Source organism: Asparagus officinalis, chromosome 7, assembly GCF_001876935.1.
Source record: "Asparagus officinalis chromosome 7, Aspof.V1, whole genome shotgun sequence".
NCBI lineage: Eukaryota > Viridiplantae > Streptophyta > Magnoliopsida > Asparagales > Asparagaceae > Asparagus > Asparagus officinalis.
The window spans coordinates 146,864,664-146,878,110 of NC_033800.1; the positions used below are offsets into that span (position 1 = coordinate 146,864,664).

The 13,447-nt window shown below is 36.0% G+C and overlaps 2 protein-coding genes across 2 annotated transcripts; both read left to right on the forward strand.

The window, feature by feature from the left end:
• Window positions 497-5,179, forward strand: LOC109848782 (transmembrane protein 87B-like). Its single transcript, XM_020418454.1, has 5 exons — window positions 497-847; window positions 2,227-3,163; window positions 3,306-3,401; window positions 4,452-4,588; window positions 4,669-5,179. The coding sequence occupies exons 1-5, from the start codon at window positions 639-641 to the stop codon at window positions 4,847-4,849; spliced, it is 1,560 nt and encodes a 519-aa protein (XP_020274043.1). The 5' UTR covers window positions 497-638; the 3' UTR covers window positions 4,850-5,179.
• LOC109848926 (zinc finger BED domain-containing protein RICESLEEPER 2-like) lies at window positions 5,823-9,369 on the forward strand. Its single transcript, XM_020418654.1, has 5 exons — window positions 5,823-5,997; window positions 6,177-7,264; window positions 7,351-8,313; window positions 8,389-8,442; window positions 8,630-9,369. Exons 2-4 carry the CDS (start codon window positions 6,179-6,181, stop codon window positions 8,434-8,436), a joined length of 2,097 nt encoding a protein of 698 aa, XP_020274243.1. The 5' UTR covers window positions 5,823-5,997; window positions 6,177-6,178; the 3' UTR covers window positions 8,437-8,442; window positions 8,630-9,369.

Consider the following 13,447-nt stretch of genomic DNA (forward strand, 5'->3'; position numbering starts at 1 on the left):
CCATCGTCTTTTGTCTTAGTTTCGACTTTGGTGAACAAATTTGATGCCGGAGTTTGCATCCTTGAGATGGGCGAGAACGGGTGAGAGAATGGGTGGAATACAAACAACAAAAGTTAAAAATTTTGATTTTTGGTATGAGGAAGGACTTTCACCTGGCGCTAATTTATAATGAAAAATTCCCCAATGACCCAAAATATAGAACCAACAGGAGGATACGTGAGGTGTCTCTCTCATATTGCATAATGAGTGGTCATCATTTAATGATGGTCACTCATTATGCAATAGAAGGGGGACACCTCACATGTCTCTCTTGTTGATCCCATATTTTAGGTTTCTGTAGCAAAACTCTTTTATAATTTGTGATAGGGTTTGGTCCCAAGGCGGTGTAAATGCCCCCCCCCAAAAAAAAAAACTACAGGGTGTATTCGCAATTAGCACTTAATTCTGAGATACTCTTCTCCTTCACATACTCTCTCTCTCTCTCTCTTTCCCCGGTTCGATGGCTACAAAGCCCAAATCTTTGCTTACTTTCACTGTCTTTTTTATACGTATTAGTAATTAGATATCGTTCGTTTTGATTTTTTTTATTAGAGGCCGACAAGCCCTCTCTCTCTCTCTCTCCTCCCCCCCTCTCTTCAATGGATCTCGCTTCTCTTCTCTCCACAATCTCTCTCCTATCCCTCATCGTCTTCAATCTCGAGAAAATCGATGCCTCGGTCCACACGTACGAGCTCGAGAGCTTCAAAGAGGTCGGCAATGCCTATCTCCTCTCCGGCGGCAGCGAGGGGATCGTCGCTTCTCAGGCCATCCACATCGACGATGGCAGCAGCAAGCGATCCTTTATCAAGTGAGCCCGTCGATCTCTTTTAAGTTTTTGGCTGGATCTGAGTTGAAACGGTTTAGATCTGAGATTTGATTGTGCTCCATAGGTTTAGGTAAAAAAATAAATAAAAAAGAAGTGAACTTGTGTGGATTTTGTATTATATAGTGGGATTCAGACAAAAATCCAGTCTACATTGAGCCAGTAAGTCAGAGCTGAAGAAATTTCAGAACTTTACCTCTTTAGTCTTCAGTGTTTACTGATGATATTGACTTGGAAATTGCGTGATTTTCCCAATATTCTCATGAACTGGAGGACTAGATAAGATTTGTGAGTGGCTGCAGACCTCAGAAATTACATTGAGAAACACTAAATTTGGTAGGAGAGGGAAGAAAACTTGCAGATTGAAATGGCTAATCATTTCAAATATAAAGAAACACTAAATTTGGTAGGAGAGGGAAGAAAACTTGCAGATTGAAATGGCTAATCATTTCAAATATAAAAATTTCTTTTCGGAAGAAAACCCTTTAAGAAAACTTGCAGATTGAAATGGCTAATCATTTCAAATATAAAAATTTCTTTTCGGAAGAAAACCCTTTAATAAAAAAGGAACCCCAAGTAGTAAGTTGAATCCAACCCACTTTGATGAATTGAGGCATAGACTATAGTAGTAGTCCTGTGGTAAATTATGGTATAAATGTGAAACATGTATCTAGTTGTTCGGTTGTGCAAGAACCTACATTTTTGAATGATCTGCAAAACAATTCAGAGGGGGCATCCTTTTGGTGTTGATTACGGATCAGCAATGCATGCTCAGTCATAACTCCGGCACACTAATTTTTGGATGCAAAAGTGACCTACATACTATAAATCTTAGGGAAGCTACTACGTGGTCCTTATTAATTCGTGTGTCTTACTCATGTCAGCCTAAGGTTCTCACAAGGCAATATCATGGTGCATCTATTGGCTTAGTCATTGGTTTTCTCTGTTATGTTCTTCCACATGCAAACACATCCTTGAAAATTATATAATACTTATGTATATACTTATGTATATAATACTTATGAATATAATACTTATGAAGAAAAACATATGTAGCTGCATTTTCTTGTGTGGCTTTTGACGAACTACCATGTCTAACACCCCATATTCATGTCAGACAGGAACTTTCTTGGCCCCACACATTTCAGATGCCCATTAATAGAGTATCTAAGTTACAGATGCGCTGCAATGATGATAAATATGATGCGTACCTCTTCCATAAAATCTTCTGCATACCTAACTGGTTGAATTTTCATTTAGTTTCCAAAGACGCTTAGTAAACACGTGAGCATTGGAACAAGCATATATTACGAAATATTTATTATCATTTGCCTTTGACGTTGAAGTGGGTTTCTGTGTGACAGGTTTGACAACATTACATTCTGGAGGAGTAAAGAAGCAGCAGAAGAACATTCAAGCATGGAGCACAGTACAGGGTTGATACAAGCTATTATATTTGAAGCTGCTGATCGTGATAACATTGGTGGATCTGCTTATGGTGGACAAAGGTCCATATGCTGTACACCTGATCTTGCTAAACTCGAGGGCTGCAGACAAGGAGAAATCATTAGAAGACCATCTTCTGTGGATGCGGAATGGCCATTTGTAATAAATACACACTTCAGTGCAGATTACCGAGACACGAGAATGGAAGATAAAGAGGTTTATATTACAAAGACTGGAATGTACAACCTATTCTTTATCTCCTGTGATCCAAAGCTGAAAGGCCTTGCAGTGAGTGGAAGGACATTATGGAAAAACCCTGATGGTTATTTGCCTGGCAGGATGGCTCCTTTGATGACATTCTACACTTTCATGTCACTCGCTTATTTGCTGCTCGGTATCATTTGGCTTGTCCAGTATATTAGGTTTTGGAGAGACGTACTACCAATTCAAAACTGCATAACTGCAGTTATAGCTCTTGGCTTGTTTGAGATGACTCTTTGGTTCTTTGAGTATTTGAACTTTAATAACACTGGCATAAGGCCTGTTGGCATCACGAGTTGGGTAGTGACTGTCGGAGCAATAAGAAAAACAGTCTCACGTCTGCTAGTACTTTCGGTTGCCATGGGATATGGTGTTGTTCGGCCAACTCTCGGTGGTCTTACTTCTAAGGTGCTTCTTCTGGGGTTAACATATTTTCTGGCCACAGAGTTGCTTGATATTTCTGAAAATGTTGGAACCATTAATGACATATCAGGCAAAGCAAGGCTCTTCCTTGTCCTCCCAGATGCATTTTTGGATGCCTTTTTGATACTCTGGATTTTCACTTCTCTTTCTCGAACGTTGGAAAAGCTACAGGTATATCAACTTAGGTTCAAGTACAAGGAAATAAGTAAAATGATCAACACTATATTCTAGATGATAATATATTTCTTATTTACCGTGTTATGTATAAGAGATATTAGCTCTTTAACTAATTTCTGTTTTGGTGATTGCTTAGGCTCGAAAGAGTTCTGTAAAGTTGGATATTTACAGGAAATTTACTAATGCATTGGCACTTTGTGTGATTGCTTCAGTAGCCTGGATTGGATATGAGGTATGAATCATCTTTTAGCTCATTAGCTTTGATAAGCAATTTGCGGTTTTGTACTACTTGTTATATACAGGCTGAGTTAGCTTTTTGTGTATAAAACCTTCATTATATTCATCGTTATTTACATATTCCAGTGAGTCCTAAGTATGATCAAATTACATTAGTCATGACACTTTTCAACCCAATCCCTAGTGAGCTCACTCATAACTAAGGTAAATAGACAAGAGCTAAATGTTGATTGTTTACGTGCTAGTTATTACCCCACCGTGGATTATGCACCATCCTTGGTTGCATAATCCGTAGTGAATATATGTTTCTTTTATAAGACCCATCATCTGTATATCAGTTTATAATAATTTTTGCAATCAATAAAAGCCATATACGCATCTGTACTTCCCATATCTTATAAGCAAATAGCCTCCATGATCAACCCCTTTATATGAGATCAGATATCTCATGAAAGTGTCATGCAGAATATTACTTTCTTATGCCTAGAAAGCTCGTCGTAATTGATGCACAGAGGTAATACCTTCATGATGATTGAAGCCTAATATCTATAGTGATTGCAGTGTTCAGTGTGATTAATGTAATTCCTCGCTAACTAGTTCAGAGCATACAGTAGAATGGTTTTCCACTCAAAGAGAGTTATTCTGTACTTGTTAATCATTTTTCATACTCATAAATTTTCGTTATCTGCAAATCAATCTTTTAGAACGAGACGTGGCATTGAACAGAAAATGATATCCTTCCAAGTCTATAATGTCACATTTGCACAATTGTTTATTTTTAAAAATATTTCAGTGGCCCTTTCTTTGGTGATGGACCAACTTTTGCAAGTCAGTTTCTTCCTTTAGATGAAATCTACACCTGTTGAAAATGGATAAGATTTAAAGTTTAGGACCGTGTTGTATTAAATTATCCTGACGTACGATGGATTTGCAGCAAAGGAAACAACATATTTAAAAATAAAATAAAAGATACGAGGCTTTTCAATTCAATTCTAGCGACGTTTAATGCTTGATCTGAAAGAGGAAAAAATCTTTGATATAACAGGTCTACTTCAAGGCAACAGATCCATTCAGTGAGCGATGGCAGAGCGCATGGATCATCACTGCTTTCTGGGACATTATTGCCTTCGCCTTGCTCTGTGTAATGTGCTACCTTTGGCAACCGTCTCAGAGCTCTCAGAGGTAAAAATTTCGCCTCTCTTTCATCTGTGTTCACAGAGTTTAAACGAAGTTAACCCTCTATTCTCTTGATTTTAATGCAGATATGCGTACTCCGCCGAAGCTGGAGAAGATGGCGACGATGAAGAAGCTCAGTATCTAACAAAAGGAATTTCAGATGGCGGTGAACTCGGATTAGCCAATATGGAGAAAAAAGAGAGGAATTTAGACAATGATGTCTTCGGTGTTGATGAAGACGAGGTTGAGGAGGATAAGAGGGAGTGACTACTGTTTTCCTTATTAAACCATCAGAATTTGGGTTGAAGGAGCCGTAAACTGGAGAGCCTAATATGCTTATTAAACCACAAGAGCCTGCATTAATGGTGTGAATGAATTATTATTATTATTATTATTATTTTTTTGTAAAATTGAGCTTAGATGGCAATCATTTGCTGTACATTAAGGCATGGTAATATCAAAAAGGCTCATGGTCTGTAACTTGTATATAGTCGATGATTGGGAGCGTTCAGAAGCAAAAGTTGGTAAGTTTTTGATTAATGTGGTACTCTTTTGTTATTTAGCCCAGGGCGATAATGTCAAAGGTGTTCGTGGTAAGTTCATGAACGGTTTGGTAATTATTCACTAAGTATTCGGTTTGTTCATTTAGCAGTGAATGAATACTTTTTAGTCTGCGGTAGAATTTATCTTAGATATATTTGCTTTTTATATTCAATAAACTTTCATTTATATTTGTTTGATTCGTTTGTTTAATAAAGTATTTGTTTATTTTTTTGAACTTTAGTCCTCCTATGAATTTTAGTTAATAACATTTTTTTTATGAATCCCACAAGTTTATTGCACATATAACCCCATGTAGAGGAAAAAAAAATTTACAGTCACTGTTCATTACAATTTCTCTTTGTGTTACCTTGTGTTTTAGGCGAAATGTCACAAAACCCTCCTTAACTTTTGTTTTTTTTAGAAAACCCTCTTCAACTTTTAACAGTTTTTCAGAACACCCTCTAAAAGCATGAACCACAATTTTCATCAGTAAAAATATCCACATGCCTAATTTTAACCACACATACGAAAATAGCGGTTAACATAGTTAAGGGGGACTTTCTGAGAACCCCAAACATTAAGGAGGCGTTCTTGTGACATTTAAAGATTCAAGTGGGCTTATCTGAGAAAATCCCAGACTTAAGGGGGTTTTGTAAAATTTACATTCTGTCTTTCCCTTTTCTTTCCACCGCGGCGCTCTTTCTCAAAATTCCCGTCTTTTCTCTCTCTCTCCTCTCACTCTCTCTCTCTCTCTCTCTCTCTCTCGCGCCCGCCCTTCGACGGCGTGCGAGAGTTCCTCTCGTCGATCCAGCGAGGTTCAATCGAAGTTGAACCCGAACGCTTGGGATCTGATCAATTGCGGGAGAGGAGAGGTAAAAGAGCCCTAGAACTTAACTTTCAGTTTAAAAAAAAAAAAAAAACCCCAGCATTCGCTGGAATCGCTGCTAGCTAGTAAATTAATGAGAACCCAGTTGCTCAAATTCCTATTCATGTTCACGCCGTATTTCTTTATTAGATTATTATTAAAAAAAAAAATTTTTAATACCCACAGAAATGTCGTCTTCCCCTATTAATCAACCCGCAGCCTCACGCACTTCATCTTCTCCTGACCCTGCTCCTCTTAATGCTTATGAAGATGTAGCAGAGACTACCAACCCGACCCCTCGAAAACGGAAGAGGAAAAATTCCTCCCCGTGTTGGGATGACTTTGTGGAAATTGTTCGCCCTGATAAGGTCAGGAGGTGGCAGTGCAAGCATTGCAAGCATGATTTCGCGCAAAATTCATCCGGGACGACCTCTCATTTGAGAACCCACTTGAAAAACTATTGCACTGCCAAGAGGAGGAGTGAGCAAGGGCAGAGAACGCTCGAAAACTATTGCATTGCCGGGAGGAGGAGTGAGCAAGGGCAGAGAACACTCGAAATGTCCTGTGTGGAGCATCCCGCTATGCTACTAACCAACGGCGGAGGTGATGCCTTGAAAGTTAGGGAGGCATTAGCGCATTGGGTAATGATGCACGATCATCCGTTTACGATCTGTGAGGAGGAGGGTTTTGTGTTGTTGATGAAGAGCATGAATCCAGGGTTTACGGAAATTGGGTGGGAAACCTTAAGAGATGATTGCATGGAAATCTTTGGCAGCGAGAGGAGTAAATTGAAAGCGCGCTTGAAAACTATTGATACAATTAGTTTAACGACCGGACTTTGGAGGTCGGAAAATCAAAGAATTGAATATGTGGAGGTCACGGGCCATTTTGTTGATGAGCATTGGAACCTGGAAAAAAGGATTCTTGGTTTTGTGCATGTGCCTTCTCCTCGAAGTGGTATGGATATAGCGGACACTATGAGTAAATGCTTGAAAGAATGGGGAATAGAGAACAAAATTTTTACTATTACAGGGGATAATGCGACATATAGTGATGTTTGTTTTAGAATTTTGAAAGGTGACTTACCCGGGAGTAGGAAATCGGTTTGTGGTGGAAAGTTTTTACAAGTTCGATCTTGTGCTCTCATTCTTAATCTTCTTGTTCAAGATGGAATAAGTGTTATTTCATCAATAATTGAAAATGTACGTGAAAGTGTGAAGTTTGTCAGTCATAGTGAAGCGAGACTCAAAGCATTTTCTGCTATTGTTCAAGAGGTATATTTAATTATGTGTTTATTTTTAAAGCTTATACTTGTTCTTTCAAAAGTACTAATCACATCTTATTATTATTTTTTTAACAGTTGCAATTAGGACAGAAGAAGTTGATCCTTGATGTGCCTAGTCGATGGAACTCGACATATTTAATGTTGATCACTGCCTTAAAGTTCAAAGATGCATTTCCAATTCTTAAAGAAAGTGAGCCCAATTATGATTGCATGCCGGACCCTGGGGACTGGGATAAAGTGGGGAAGATTTGCAAGTTATTAGAGGTGTTTGATGCGGTAACAAATCTCATCTCCACTAGTGATTATCCTACATCCAATTTATATCTTGTCGAAGTTTATAGGATTAAAAAAGTAATAGACGAATTGCTAGTAGATGATGATGTTTCTATTAGAGAAATGGCAAGAAAAATGAAAGATAAGTTTGAGAACTATTGGGGGGAATGCAATTTGTTAATCGCTGTAGCTTCTATTATGGATCCAAGGTTGAAACTGGGTGCAATGGAATATTGTTATCCTCAAATTTACCCTGAAGAAGAGTCCAAACGATATATTCAAAATGTGAAAAATGCTCTAAAGGAGATATTTGATAAATATGTTTCTGTACATCATGCCAATAATGCTTGTAACTCTTTGGGTGGAGAAGGTGGTGCCTTGGATGAGTCTCGTGATACAAGCACTAGCTCAGGATGGAGTGACGTCTTTAGTTTTGTGAGAAGTAAAGAAAGAATTCCTGCTTTCAAATCAGAGTTGGAGATGTATTTAGAGGAGCATGTATTTATTTGTAATGGAACTGTCGATCAATGTTTCAGTGCTTTAGATTGGTGGAAAGACAATCGATTTAAGTATCCTATCTTGTCGAGAATGGCTGCGGATATCCTTGCAGTTCCTATTTCCACGGTGGCATCTGAGTCTGTTTTTAGTGATGGGGTAAGGGTAATAGATCCATATCGAGCTTCTTTAGACCCGACCACCCTTGAAGGATTAATTTGTGGAGGAGATTGGATTCGTAAGGTGCATGGTATAAAGAAAAGAAAGCAGGTAATTACATTTTAATTTAAACCAAAATTATATGTATTTGGATTAATTAATCTTATATGAATTTTATGATTGCAGAGTGAGGATGATATAAAAGAGAGAGAGATTATATTGCCAGATCCTTGAGTTCAGGTATATTTATTCATTATAGGTATTTGTATTTCATCCATGCTTTATTTTTTATAACATTTTAGGAACTACTCTGTCAATAGATATCATTAAGACTGAAAGGTTAGATGCTTTCATATTTTTGATGTTCAATCAATTTATTGCTCTTTACTCCAATATCCGCAATCTTCTTTTTGCATCTTTCATCTAGTGAAGCGTCAATGTAAATGGAAATATGGTTGAGCCAGCAAGAGGATGGCTAGATTGTTGTCGGCTACAAGAAGCATGGTTCTGTAGCTTGGAAGGAATTTGAAAGCATCAAATTTTTTTTTTTGGGAAATAGTATTGATACAAGATGCACTTCTGTAGAATTTACTATGTATTAGCATGGTTCTGTAGCGCTTTCATCTGGGGAAGCTTCAAGCTGCTATTTTGTAGTTGATGTGTACTTTGAAGATGTTCAACTTGGTGACCTTTAATATTTCATGGTCATATTTATTCAGACCTGCAAAACTCTATTCTGAGCCGAAGAACAAAGGTCTAACAAACACATTGCGTTAAACTTTTTCAGGAAAAGCAATGGGAGGAATGCCGAGGTTGATGAAAATTCTGGAGGCGTGTCGGTCTGGAAATAGATCGACAACCTTCCCGAGATTTGAGACCTCTGAAGACTACTTGCCTTGAGACCTCTTAAGACTGTACCCTTGTTTTGATTTTGATTTTGCTTTCGTTTAGTATGGTTCTGTAGCTTGGAAGCAGTGTGAAGCATCATTTTTTTTATTGGAAATAGTATTAAGAATTTATCATAACTATTGGAAGTTTGAAACAACTAGACCATTGTGAAACAATGTATTATGATGACTCTATTGGATGAGTCGAATTTTCTATGTACTGCTTATTAGATATGTTTTCTATATTTGAAATGTGTATGCATCCTTAGTATTTCATCTAGCTGCTTGTAAACGTAGATAGATAGTCATTGATTTATGAATATTACATTTATCGCTACTTTGCATATTCAGAGGCTGTCATTTCTGTATGTATATATCAAATGATTTTAGGCATTCTATGAATTGAAGCTAATGTTCATATCTGTTGAGTGATGGAATATATTTGTTTTTGTCATATTTCTGTAAGGGCCTTCAGAAATTTTGCTCTGGGACAATTTTATGCTGATACAGTATATATATCTCCCTCTATTTTTTTTAAGGAGTCAATTAATAGTTTTCGCAACGCAAAAAAAATGTATAAATCAAATAAGAAAAACTGAGACACAAGTGTAAACAATAAATGCAGAGATGAATTCTTTCTTTTTATTATCATATAAAAAGATAGTTACATAGGCTAAAAATACTTACCATTGGGTCAAAATGATCTAAAATGGACAAAAATCGTGGATTATATATTAGGAAATTTAAAATTTTGAACTCTACAAAATTATTTGCTATTGGATCAAAATGAACAAAAAAATCCAAAAAGTATGGGTAATAGCTCATGAAATTGTGAAATTTGAACTTATCATATAAAAAGACGGTTACATAGGCTAAAAATACTTATCATTGGGTCGAAATGACCCTAAATGGACAAAAACCGTGGGTTATATATTAGAAAATTTGGAATTTGAACTCCACAAAATTATTTGTCATTGGATTAAAATAAACAAAAAAATTTAAAAGCACATGTAATAGCTCATGAAATCGTGAATTTTATACTCCGTGAAATTATTTATCATTGGATTGAAACAAACAAAAATAATTCAAAAATCGTGGGTTACAGCTCATGACATCATGAATTTTAAACTTCATGTGATTATTTTTTATTGGGTTGAGACAAACTAAAATGAACAAAAATCATGGGTTATATATATCATGAAATCGTAAATTTTCAACTCCACAAAATTATTTGCCAAAATGACCAAAAAAATTTAAAAGTCATGGGTTTTAGTTCATGAAATTGTGAATTTTGAACTCCAAAAATTTATTCGCCATTGGGTTGAAACAAATGAAAAAATTCTGAAAATCCGGGTTATAGTTTATGAAACCATGAATTTTGAACTCCGCAAACTTATTTGCCATTGGGGCCAAATGAAGAAAAAAGGACAAAACCGTTGGTTATAGTTTTTGAAATCATGAATTTTGAACTTTGCAAGGTTATTTATCATTAAGTCAAAATAAATAAAAATACACAACAATCATGGTTTATAACTCAAATTGTGCATTTTGACCTCCACAAAGGTTATTGTCATTGGGCCAAAATAAACTACAATGGACAAAAACTGCTGGTTATAGACAATGAAATCATGAATTTTAAACTCTATAAAATTATTTATCATAGGGTCAAAATAAACAAAATTAGAAAAAATATGGGTTATAGGTCATGAAATCATAAATTTTAAACTCCAAAAAATTATTTGCCATTGGACTAAGGTGAACAAAAAAATTTAAAAATTGTTGGTTATAGCTCATGAAATTTTGAATTTTGAAATCCACAAAAACACTTGTTGTTGGGGCTGAAACGAATTAAAATCAACAAAAATTGGAGTTATAACTCATAAAATCATGAATTTGATCTAGCAAATGTAATTCTATTGGATCCAAACGAACAAAAATGGGGAAAAAGTTGGTTATAGCTCTTGAAATTGTGGATTACGAATACAACAAAATTATTAACCATTGGGTCCAAATGAACAAAAACAAAAAAATATATAAATAGTTATAGCTCTTGAAATTGTGAATTTTAAAACTCCACAAAAATATTTGACATGGATCGAAACGCACAAAAATGGCCAAAAAAACGTGTATTATAGCTCATGAAATCATGAATTTCAAGCTCCAAAATATTATTTGCCATTTAATCAAAATGAAAAAAAATCAAAAATCGTGGGTTTATGGCTCATGAAATTGTGAATTTTGAACTCCGCAAAAATACTTCCTGTTAGGTCAAAAAAAATGGACCAAATTGTGGGTTATATATCATGAAATTGTAAATTTTAAACTCCATAAAATTATATGGCACTGGATCAAAATGAACAAAAGAAAAAAATTCAAAAACATTGGGTTATGGCTCATGAATTGTGAATTTTAAACTCCACAAATTATTTGCAATTATGTCAAAACAAATGAAGAAAATTAAAAAAATATGTGTTATATCTTATGAAATCATGAAATTTCAACTCTATAAAATTATTTTCCAATAGGTCGAAATGAACAAAAATGGACAACAATCATTTATTATAGCCCTTAAAATTGTGAATTTTAAACTTTACAAAAAGTTTTACCATTGGGTCAAAAACAAGAAAAATGCAACAAAAAAAATCATGGGTTATAACTACAAATTATTCGTCATTGGGTTGAAACAAATGAAAAAAAAATTAAAAACTCACGAGTTATTGCTCACGAAATCATGAAACTTAAACTACACAAACTTATTTGCTATTAGGTCCAAATGAATAAAAAGGGACAAAAATCACTTGTTATAGTTATTGAAACCGTGAATTCTAAACTTCACAAAATTGTTTACCATTGGGCAAAACGGATAAAAATGCACAAAAATTGTGATTAGCTCATAAGATTTTCAATTTTGAACTCCAAAAAAATACTTTCTATTGGGTCGAAATGAGCTAAAATGGATGAAAGTTGTGGGTTATATCATAAAATTGTTGTAAAACCCCGAAAATTTGAATATTTTGTGATAAATAATAATAAATTTGTTATACGTTGATAAATAACATATTGTGATGTTTGAGTATGGTAGGAATTGATTTGAGATCAATTCAATGTATATATGTATATATGAGTGCAAATGCACAAAACATGTATGATGTATAAATCTGGAAAATAATGACTAGTAGAGAGATTTTGTATTTTACACACTGATACAGTATAAATATAAAAAAACTTAAAAGACCAAAGTTATAGGTCTCTTCAGTAGATTTCCAACAAATCTTTAATCACCTCATTTCAAGATCGAATGCGAAAGTTACAACTAAAATACCGAAGAGTATGTTTCTAGTCAGACTGGGTTTCCAGTTTAGGGTTTCGGGTTTTGGGCTGTATTTATTCGGGTTTGCTGCCATATATATACATGTTTATACATGAAAAACACCTTTTTCTTCTATGTTCCAAACCCTAGCAGCCCCTCTCCTCCTCTCTCAAACCCTAGCCCTATACTTGAGTTCTCGGGAGAGTTTCATGAGATGAAAAGCAAGGAGAAGACGAGATTTGTAGCGTTTAGCATCGAGAGATCGTTTGCTGATTGTTTCAGGGGCTTGTGCACATAATAAGGCAAGACTATCTGCATCCAAACCTTTCCATTAATAAAGATTAGACTTTTAATGGTTAAAGTGATGTTTTTTAGTTTGGGTGATAGTGGATCGGTTGACGAAGTTGGCACATTTTATTCCAGTGAGGACTATTTTTACCGCCGAGACATATGCGAGGATATTTATCCGGGAGATAGTTCGACTTCACGGAGTTCTAGATATGATTGTATCAGATCGAGGCTCAGTTTTCACCTCGCACTTTTGGAGGAGTTTTCAGGATTCATTCGGCAGCAGGTTATTACACAGCAGTGTATTCCATCCTCAGACAGACAGTCAGATAGAGAGAGTGAACCAGGTATTGGAGGACATATTGCGGGCTTGTATCATTAATTTTCAAGGTAGCTGGGAGGATCATATTCCATTGATAGAGTTTGCTTATAACAATAGTTATCAAGCGACGATTGGTATGTGTAACGCCCCGCCCCGGAATCCCGGAGTCGGTACGCTATTAGATCTGATGGACTGACCTCACAAACCACCACGTCTTTTCAGCACATTTTGTCCTCACTCACGCGCTCCCTGGAAAACTTCCCAGGGGTCACCCATCCTAGAATTTCTCCAGGCCAAGCACGCTTAACTCTGGAGTTTCTAGGAGTTGGGTTCCCGAAAAGAAGATGCATCTTGGTGGTTTGTGAGGCCAGTCCATCAGATCTAATAGCGTACCGACTCCGGGATTCCGGGGCGGGGCGTTACAGTTGGTATCAGAGC